Source organism: Hirsutella rhossiliensis (genome assembly GCF_020360975.1).
Source record: "Hirsutella rhossiliensis strain HR02 chromosome Unknown scaffold00005, whole genome shotgun sequence".
In the NCBI taxonomy this organism is placed as follows: domain Eukaryota; kingdom Fungi; phylum Ascomycota; class Sordariomycetes; order Hypocreales; family Ophiocordycipitaceae; genus Hirsutella; species Hirsutella rhossiliensis.
In genome coordinates, this window is record NW_025408671.1 from 2,327,869 (window position 1) to 2,338,548 (window position 10,680).

At 52.2% G+C, this 10,680-nt stretch overlaps 2 protein-coding genes across 2 annotated transcripts; one reads left to right on the forward strand and one right to left on the reverse strand.

Moving 5' to 3' along the window:
• Window positions 1–2,605: 2,605 nt before the first annotated feature.
• Window positions 2,606–4,134, reverse strand: HRG_05456 (uncharacterized protein; the record flags this gene model as incomplete). Its single annotated transcript, XM_044863927.1, has 2 exons — window positions 2,606–4,057; window positions 4,102–4,134. 2 exons carry the CDS (start codon window positions 4,132–4,134, stop codon window positions 2,606–2,608), a joined length of 1,485 nt encoding a protein of 494 aa, XP_044720459.1.
• An 887-nt stretch (window positions 4,135–5,021) lies between these two features.
• Window positions 5,022–6,167, forward strand: HRG_05457 (NAD/NADP octopine/nopaline dehydrogenase, alpha-helical domain-containing protein; the record flags this gene model as incomplete). The annotated part of the gene is made up of 1 exon (XM_044863928.1): window positions 5,022–6,167. One exon carries the CDS (start codon window positions 5,022–5,024, stop codon window positions 6,165–6,167), a length of 1,146 nt encoding a protein of 381 aa, XP_044720460.1.
• Window positions 6,168–10,680: the final 4,513 nt, after the last annotated feature.

The window sequence follows — 10,680 nt, forward strand, 5'->3', positions numbered from 1 at the left end:
GGTGTTATATCTAAGGAGGTGGTAATAGACCTCTATAGCCGAGATTGCAGGAAGGTTGCGCCACACCACCGGCTACGGCTCGTGCCCTCGCCGTCTGCAGCAGTCAATCGAGCGTTAGGCAAGGACTTCGACAGGTTCGTCAGGCTGGCGAAAGCGAGCTCCTTCTTCGTAGGGATCTGCCCACGCCACTAGGCAACCCATTATTTCCATCTTGCCATCTCACACTTTCCCCTTCACCACCCCCGTCCCCACCTCTCCTCATACATGTCGACCTCAAGAGGCGTTACGGCTTCGCGACCAAGCGTCTGGCGAGGTCAACTAGGGGCTGCCAGGCCCCCACAGCTACTTGCTGATCTGATCACTGACAGCGTTTCACATTAGACCTGGACGTCCCGCTGACGGGCAATAGGCTTACTAAGAGCGCCGTTGAGCCGATGAAATGCTGGATAGCGGGTGAAATGTGTGATATATACCATATAGATACCCACTAGCTCAGCACGTCCTGTGCTCCCTCGCGGAGACCTGAGCGGCCAAAGCTGCTGGACGGAAAATACACTAAACTAAACTAAACTAAACTAAATATCTAAATAAATCGGCCACTTGAATTTGATTTGATTTGGCTAAATGTCGATTTGATTTGAATATATTTGGAACCGATTTATTTGTTTGCAACCCTGGTCGGATCCAGAGTCGAGGATGAAGGAGTGTAAGGCGCACAATCACGACGAAACAGAGAGTGAAGAACGGGGGCCGTGATGCAATTGTTGATCTCTGAAGAACTCCTCCAAGAGACCGTGGTCATCCTATAGCCCTTATATCTACGGGGCGCAGTGGCTAGTCTAGCCACTGCAAGGAATGAACCAGCCACCCACTGCGACCTAGGTCCACAGGCTCGTGACAGGCGCTTGACAAGGAGTCACGCAGAGGGTACACTCCCTTTCCTAAAGAAAAGCTGGAAGGACTAGGTACGCTTGGGGCGTCCTCTAGGAACTGCGAAGATGGTGCTTCTGAAGTTGGTCTTCGTTGCACAGGCGACAGAAGGTCCACTGTGTGAAAGTACCGTTGGCCGGCGAAAGCTGCTCCTTTGACGGATGCAGAGGTGTCAGAGCCATCAGGGATGCCTAATTTCTCCTTTTGCTTGCCACTTTAGATAGCATTGATTTTTGTTTTTAGTCCAGGATTAGAGTCAAGAATCTTCTTAATTTTCCGTTCAACCTTCTAATTAGGTGTCCACCCATCAGGCCGAATTGACTCTATTAGGTAGTAGCATCGTGGGAAGTAGTGGTAACTTCCACAGACGCATAACGTAATTCCTTCAGAATTCTTTGTTGACCTCTAGGCGGTGTTGTCCTAGGACTCTTATTTCTTTTCTTCCTTGCCTTAGAAAGAGGCTCCAAAAGATCCCTTCTGGCTGTTGGTGGCAACCTTGATGCGGTGGGCGCGTTCGAAGATCTCGCTGATCTTGATACCGTCAGGGAATTCTGCTTGCCAGCCTGGCTTTCCTAAGGCGGCTTCGTCTTCTATCTTATTGACCCAGTAGTCAGTGAAAGATAGGTTGATAGACGAAACAGCTTAGAGGAAGTCTTAAGTAGGGCGTTGGTCCTGGGTGTCAGATAACCCTAGTTGTCTTGCCTCAGTAAGGACTTTTTGCCATTGAGTGACCTAAGTCTCGATCTTGGTCCTATTAGGCGACGACAGTGTTGAACGATAACGTTAAAGAACTTCCCGTTCGAGCGCCCAGTCTGTAGGTGCGACTCGAGACTATAGAAGTGATAGTTGCTTCGCAACGTTATGTTCTTCGACGATGGTACTATAGTAGTTGCCGACAGTCTTAACAATGTGTTGTTGAAGGCTGGCGAGGGCCTTCACTTGGTCTCGATACTCTTGTAGCTTTGAGCGGTACTAGGTATGAAGGAATTCGAAGCGTCGGAATTCCTCTAATAAAAGGTCGACTAGATCAGATACTGTGCCATTGATCTGATGAAAAGTCGGTTCAGCTAGTTGCTGAAGGACCGGTTTGACCCCTTTTGCGGTCGGGTTAATAAATGCCTAAAGATTGTGGGATGAGGCGAATTTCTTGATGATAGAAATCCATTGCTTCTAGTCATAAGGGCCGTTGAGAACGATGCTCTTAGAAGAGCCATCGATTTCATTTGTCGAACTCATTGTGGAAGCTATTCGTGATTGCAGCGGAAGGAACCAGAATAAGATACCCAGTCAGTGGCAGACCGGGCTCATAACTATCGCACGGAGGATGAGCTGAGCAAGCATGAAGATCGGGGACTGAGTAGCTTTTGCTTCTGCTATCTAGAGAGTGGAAATGATGCGACTATAAATACATGGTGCAAACAACTAGAACTTTCTAGGTGATTGGTAATGCTCACGTTATATGGCAAATAGTCAACGTTGCAAGTGGCAATAGTAGGTTCATCTGACCACCTTGTCGAAGAATGAAGATGACCGTGTGAATAGGGGAATCAGACTGTGATGTGCTGATACACCCTGTGTGACAGAGACGAATGGAGACGCATTGCTGTTAAAATTCTATGTAACATACTCAATGCTTGACAACCCGTGCCGGAAATTTGAACTCGCACATCTCCTTTCACACTCTATTCCTTTCGCCCTCGCCCCGTTTTTCTGCCTGATCCGCCCGAGAGCCCTTCTGCTCTTTTCGGCGACTGATCCTCGCCTTCAGCTGGGTGAAGGCGGCCACGCCCTTTTCTGTCAGTGTTAACAGCGCCGGTGCAATTGGCTCGGACAGAAACAAGGTCGCGAAGACCATGGCCAGGGTCAGAGCCACCATGTTTTCATTCTTCGCCAGAACCTGCCTGTCGATGGTTACCGGCGTTGAGACGAGCAGCATACCAATGATGTTGATCGAGACCATGTTTGTGAAGAGGCGGCGCGCACCCTTGATTGTCTGGTATCGCTTGAGGGCCAGGATGGTTTGCCTGATGACCACGACTGTGCTATACGCCAGAACGGTGTTGAAAGTGAAGGGCTGTGTCCAGAAAGAGTAACAAACATAGGTGAAGATGGCCATGTCGAAGAAGACAAGGAAGAATTTGGGAGTCTGCGGCTCAACATGCCCTCTATCACTCTGATTCAGGGCTTCGGGGTTGGAGACGCGAGGGGCTGTAGATCTGTAGTCCTCGAGGGTGTTTATTATGCTCTCCAAGTCGTTCTTGAGCAGGCCTATGAGCTGGTCGGCGGAGCGTCCCAGCTCGAAGGTGCTAGTGAAGTGGATGTAGCGTTCCGTCCTCACTTTGATCGGAACTTCGTGCCAGGACGGCGGGGCGGTGCCCAGAGTTTGCTGGTGCTCAACGAATGCCTTGTGTGATACGAGCTCCAGTTGGACAGCCTTATCAACGCCGGTCCAGTCTATTCGATCGTCACCCGATTTGGTCTGCTTCCGTAGAGCCCGCATCTGACGACGGACGAGGAGGCGCACCAGGTAATCTCGGACCGTGGGGGAGAACTGTACTCCAATCTGCCAGCTCATGGAGAGCACCAGCATCATGGTCCTGAACCAGGTTTTCCTGTAGGAGACGCGAATGGCAGGCACCAAGGCGACAAGAGCGTAGACTGAATTCCCCACGAAGGCGCCCAGGAGGCGCTCCAGACTCCAGTTGAAGAGGAGCCAGAAAGTGTGGTACGGAAAGGTCCAGAGAAAGTACAATTGAATCAATGTGACGATACGGCTCCCGATTGACCGCTGGTTGTAGGAGCGCTCGCCCAGGAAGCCGGCCGCGACATCGGGGTAGACAGCACTGAAAGCGAGGATAACGAAGAAGACGTTGACGCCAATTCTCTCGTACCAGCCCACGGTGGCAGCGAAACCCTGCCTCCACATACTGAATGTCTTGCGGACTCCGGCTGCCGATCGAGTGAGGCTTCCGAGCCCAGACCTGGGGTGGTAGTTGTCATCGAGAAGAATCTCAAGCTTCCTCTCCAAGTGAGCAGCATTGGCGGCGGCCAGAATGCTTCGAACTCTGAGCGGGACGTACTTCCAGGCCTCTTCGGGTAGGTCTTGGAGAAGCTGCTGGTGCTCTCTCTGTTCATCTGAGGGTTTGCTGTTTTCGGACGTGGAATCCTCACCTTGTGTGCTTTCTCCCCCTTCAGGGTATTCATGTTGTTTCGGGTACAGGAGGCGTTGTCGTAGGAAGCGCCTTATATCTTCCTCCTCGTCCGGTAACTGGTCACGAGAAACGTTGGGGAACGCGGCGTGGAGGGCGTCGCGGATAGCGTCCGGTTCAATATTGGCGCCCCAAACGGAGGAATACATGCCATCGCCTGGACGGTGACTGTTTCTATGCGGCACCGACCACTTCCAGACGAGAACTGGAATCCCTCGAAGGGCAGTCCAGGCAGTCCTCAACGGCTGGCATCGAGGTCCTGCTGTCTCTGAGGGGACGATCGGCGCCGCGTCATCTTGGGCCATCGTCAATCCAATAAGAAAACGGGAAGCCTAGCCAAGTGAAGTGTATCCGTCTTGATGCTTGGCAAGGGGGCAGGGGGGGTGGTATGAGATATGAGAGAAGGAGAGGGAGACGCGAGCGGTCTGGAGCCATATTTCAGGAGAGTCGAGCCAGGGGAGGCGGAGCACCGACGATTCTCGCCGCCGGGTTCGGCCTGAGGGTAATATTTGAGCTACCCAATCAAGGCCAAACCATTGGGTCCTCGTCTTCATAGCTTCGAGGCTGTGTGGGAGGCTGGGCTCTTGGCTCTCCAGGCCGACATCTGTAAGCCCCCTGATACGCTTCATCAATGATGGTACTGATCCTCGGGCTCGTCTGCGACATCCGTCGATCGTCAGAAGTAAGTATTGAACTAGGCACCTTCTTGGCTTTTAAAGGATCAGTCTTGGCTGTTTGTGCACGCAGCACGGTCTTCAAAAGCTTGTATGCCTAGCAATTGTTGTGCATTATCTGGTAAGTGGCCCTTCATGCCTGCATGTGCAACCAGCTCGTCGGTGTCTGACTCCAAACATGGGCTTCTCGTTCAGACATCTGGTCACGATGTCTACACGTACCGTTGGAATCATCGGTGCCGGACACGTCGGATGTGCCCTTGCCTTTGACCTGTCAAGCCGGGGCTACGAGGTGATTCTAAGGACAATGCCAGGCCATCCAGGAATCACGTCCAAGATCAGGGAGAACGGCAATGTCATTGAGTGCTCAGGAGTCCTCTCCGGCCGTGTCCCGGTCAGGATAGAGGAAGACGTGAGCGTCGCCTCGAACCTCGAGACGTTTCTCGTCGTCTGCGTGCCGTCACAAGGCCACGACGCCGTCTTGGAAGAGCTGGCGCAGCACGACTTGAGCGGCTGCATCGTGATTTTCATCTCGGGAAACGCCGTGTCGGTCAAGGCCAGGCGAGTTCTACGGGCCAGGGCGGTGCTGGAATCCAGCAGCTCGCCGTACAGCTCGCGGGTCAACTCGGAGGGCACGGTGGCCATCAGGGGCATCAAGAGCCGGCTCCAGCTGGGGCCCATGGCCGCGGCAGATGGCGACGAAGATCGCAATGAGGTCGGCAATCTCTTCCACCTGCCCATCGAGTGGAGCCAGACAGGGCTGGACATCTTCCTGTCAGCCGTCAACGGCGTGGTCCACGTGCCGACTGCGCTTCTGAACCTGGGCTGGATCGAGACGACTAATGGCGACTTCTACTTCTACCGGCAGGGCATGAGCGCCGGCGTCTGCAGCATCATCGAGGCGGCTGACCGCGAGCGGCTCGCCGTGGCGGCCGCGTATCGCTGCCCCGTGCAGTCAGCCCTCGACGTCTACAACAAGAACTACGGCCGCCAGGACCAGACGATGCGCGAGTTCGCCCTCAACACCGACGCCCACAACCGCACCAAGGGCGCGCAGAAGCGCTTCCTCAGCCAGGACGTCCCATACTGGCTCGTCCTCTGCGCCGACCTCGGAGCCAGGGCCGGCGTCCCGACGCCCGTCACCGACATGCTGATCCTCCTGGCCTCGATCTTCAGCGGCACCGACCTCAGGGCCACAGGGCGGACGCTCGAGTCACTGGGGCTGCGCGACGCCTCCATGGAGGATGTCGTCCGGGCGTTCCGGGCACCCCGGGGTGAGGACGGGGCGGCCCGCGTGACGGCCAAGGCGCAGCTGCTGGGGTTCTCCTGGATCCGTCGAGGCTTGTTATTCTGAGAAAAAAAGGGGGGCTACTGGGGAAAAAGGGGTTAGGCAATTCCGGGCCATAGTCAAAAGTATACTTTTCGTATTTTTGTTTCAATCCCTGAGTCGGGAGTTTTGGGACGTGTTTGTCATAGACCAGAGTCCACGGGACGAAATGAGTTAAAACACCTTCGTTGGCTGTCCCGTTGGGGGCAATTAATGGGCCCTAATCGCAGCTAGAGAAACACCGGCGGGATTGGATGAGGTTAATCCCTGCAACGTGGGAAAACCTAGGTTCTCTTTACTCGCTGGGCAAGTAATATGCCCATGTCTCGGATTACAGAGGTGGTGAGAGGCAGTGCCACGGCACGTCGTCCCCGCAGTAATAGAGTAGAATTTCAAGTTTTATTTGCTAATCCGAGCCTATCTACAAAGTATTACGAGCAGGCTTGCGAATGGTAGGTCCAGACTCCTATAAGGTCAGCAGAGCTTTGTAGCGCTTTGGCCACAACTGACGACGTGGCACTAGATTCCATTGGCGGCTATTGAGCTGGCTGCCTGATGAATAATGCCGGGCAAAGACATGTCATGTATGTCCTGGGCTTGGCCTGGCGAATGACGGCAAGGAAGAGTGCAGAGCGGTAGCGTGGGGGCTGTTGACCCGAGCAGGGAAAATCACTCGTCTTTACATTATCAGTGGCTTAGAGCATCCATCGTCGTCTCAACCGCATGCTCCGTGTGTACAGTACGTCGTGTGGTCCAGGCTCTCTATCGTATGATGTCCCATACCTTGTACATTGGATGATGTGTATACATACTTCGTAGCTTATGCTGTGCTCGGTCTGCAGCAAAATTACCAGGCTTCCCGATCCAATAGCTCCTTGGCCATGGATCACAAAATCTCGTCGGTTACTGCCGGCCTGTCGTCAGCGTGGGTGCTCACCATCTCATCTGCAGCCATTGGCGAAGCCAGTGTCTGTCTGTCTTTCTAATCTGATGCACAGCCTCGGCGTCGACGATGCTACCTGGGTGCCTATTTGTGCATGCGTGCCCTACGACTCCCAGAATTGCCTCGTCAAGACACATTGGGCTGTCTGTCTCACTCCTCACATCCCCACTCAGCCTGCCTACAGTAGAGCCGAGCCCTGACCTGACGGCACTTGGCCACCAATCAACCCTGCCTTGGGCACCCATCACGCAGTTGGGCCTGGTATTGTCCCAGCCACTTTCCCGAGCGAGCAAGTATCCACCCCTCGCCCCTCGCCCCAAAAGTGCCCCAATCGCCGTGGGCCAGTACCTCGCGCCTCCCTCCAGATACCCCGGCGCCCCTGGCCTGGGGGTTAGTGGCCCTGCAGGGCAAAGCCAAGAACTGATTTTTGCGGCACAGCCCACCGACGATCCAAAGCCTCTGGCTGCCGGCCTGGGGCTGGTCCGTCCTTGCTCACCTAGGCACTGGCATCTGCTCGAGGCATTCCGCCGCCCGCCAACGCGGTGCCCACCGCCCATCAGGACGGCAACAGCAGGCCGCCGTCTCGGTCCCTCAAGCCCGATCCCGCGACGACTCCCCCAAAAGCCTCGCCGGAGAAGAAGCAGCCACCTCACCGGCTGTCTCGAGATGGTCAGGCCGGCGCGTCTCTGAATCGTGGCTCCTCGCAGCCCGTTGGAATGGCAGCCCTCGCCACTGTCGCCGTCCCTGGGCGTGAGGAGTCGTCGCACAACAACCACTCCGCTCTGGCCCTCTCTCGGGACATGCTCCCAATCCACCGCAATTTCTCAGACCGAGCCTAGAGCAGGCCGTCAACGTCTCTCGAGCCGGACCTGGCTCTATCGGATGCTTGCTAGGCGTAGACCCCGTCCCAACACGTGACGCCTAATGAGGAGTCGACCACGCCTACTTAGCCATCTTATCTCGAAAAATTTGAACCACCGCCCACTCTGCCCACGCAAATTGCTCGCGATGCTTTCAGGGCGGTCCGCCCATCGTCGCACCGCCTACGGACCGTCGACCACGCATTGACCCTGGCGCCTGAAAAGACGGAGAAGGTCTGGTCCATCGGCTCGGGCGGCGGCGACGAAGAGGACGGGCTGGTGGAGTAGTCGGTCGCGGAGGCAATGGCCGGTGTAGAGCCCTCCGCCCTCCGCCCGCCACATTCCATTCAGCCTCTCAATGCCGACAGCCGAAGACCCTCGGGCGAGTGTCGCGGCCGTCCTAATCGTTGACCGGGGAGAAGGTGTCATAAGCCGGATGTGTCTTGGTGGGGCATCGGCCATCTTTCAGTCCTATCTAAGGCTCCTATAGCAGGACAACGTTATACTATTCCGAGTCGGCCAACGTGAGGGCATAGTTATATGCCGGCGGGATCTTGCCTACGTTGGCTTAGAAGATTCGCAAGGTCGTCCTATCGCTTCGATTAGGTGGAAAATAGCGAGGCATTAGGGCAACGTCATAGGGCTAGTGCGTCGTTTCTTCGATAGGACGATAGGGAGGAACTAGTCGCCGTCCCTTATACGGCGGCGTTGTGGCCACAACGATGCATAGGGGTGACGGCCCGGCTAGCTCGTAAATAGCGCCTATGTCGGAGCTTCTATCTCCTCTAGCTACCCGCGGCGGCGTTGACTCTAAGGAACGTGTCTACGGGCTGATAGGGCTCTGATTAGACTAATCGGATACTCTAGCTTTTAGAATCTGCCGCTTCTACTACGCAGAGAGCTAGACTCCCATCTACCGTACTAGGCTTTTCTCCTCCTTCGTTAGGCGCCGGACTATGCCGTGAACGCGCTTAGGGCGGGCATGGCATTTAGGGTTATCCGCGCAATGTGGTCAAGGCAGTTTGCGCACTGCTCGAGGGCGGTATATTCTTAGCTAGGATAACCGGCTTTACTATAACATCTATAGCGCGCGATTCGGTCGTAGCTATATCGAGCGTGGAAATCCTAGTATTTATCGTATTAGCTAGGAATATTAGGCGCTATAACTACTAATCCTATAAAGTGCTAGAATTTCGCTAACCTTCTATATAGTTAAGGTCTTAATAGCTTTATCTATTTTATATAATACTTATAGGGTTATAAGACCTTAGATATAACTAACCCCGCGGCTAGTCTATAGCCCTTCTAAAGTCTAGAGCCTTCTAGGTATAAAAGAAGTTAGTAGTATTAAGCGCTAACTTTATAGTAGCGCTAGTCCCGAATAAGTATAGTATACCTACCTATCTAGCGGCACTATAATCTAATTAGAAAATAATATAAAGCTATTCGCTATACTGCTCTCGCGATATAATAGGAGATTAATTAAAATAGCTATAATTATATAAAGGACGACCTAACTTATATAACTTATTCGCGTACTTTTTAGGGCCGCTTAGAAAATCTTTACTATTATTTATAAGAGCTAAATACGGCTAATAAGCATCTAACTATAGTAATATACTTAGCTATTCTTATAAGTATTAAATATTTTATAGCTTAGAACGTTAAAAGTTTAACTAATATAGATCGCTAAGACCTAGTAGAATAACGTTAGTATAAGCTATCGTATAGCTTTCTACTAGTTAATTTAAGCTAAGCTATAGCAGTATATTATTTTAGGGCTCTATCTTAGATAAGGTTATATAAGCCTAGTATATTCTAGCTATATTACTTAATTACTTAGTAATACCTTATTACTATAGCGTTCTACTATAATTAATAATAAGTATTACTATTTATATAGATAAAAGTCTCTATTTATATAGACGATCTACTTTTTCTACGCGTACCCCGCCCGCCTAGGCCCCGCCACCTAATTTAGCTGCACTAACGTGGTAAAGGAGGGAGCCGCGCTAAGCGTAGCGTAAAGCCCCGCTAAGGGAGAAATCTACCCTTCCTACCTATATCGCAAAGTAAAGCTATTCGCGATAGACCTACGATTTATCCTAAACGAGCCTACCGAAGAGCCTGCCGAATAGCCTGCCGAAGAGCCTGCTAAAGAGCTCGTTAGGCTGCTAATTCTACCTCTGCCGCCCTCGCTAACCTTTAACTCCTTTAACGAGCTCTACGACTTCCTCTAGAGCTTCTATCGTAGTTATAGCGCTGCTATTATTAAGATCTCTAGCTTATATAAGCGTGAGATTAACGGGTAGGTCTTACCTATATACGTTATATTTATTTATAATTATAGCCTCTAACGAGCTTCGTTAAGCAGCGGCCTTCGTAAAGCTTCCTTATAAAAGCTTAACTACCCCGTTAAGATTATTATATCTATAATAAAGAGATCTTACTAGAACTAGACTATTCGCGTTAATAATAGTTAATATAACTATAGGTAATTAATCGACCCTTTAGCTTATAATGTCTATCGCCGCCGAACCTAAGTATAGTAAGAGCTTAAGAGAAGCCTTTCTAAGTATCGTGCCCTCCTAGCTCGCGAGATAGCCTCGATTATTAAGGACTCTACTAAAGAGAGCTTCTTCTACTAGCGAGATATATATAACGACCGCTAGAAGATCCGTGCCGCGGCCCTTAGTAGTAAGACTATAACCTAGGCCTTTATTAATTACCTCTAACG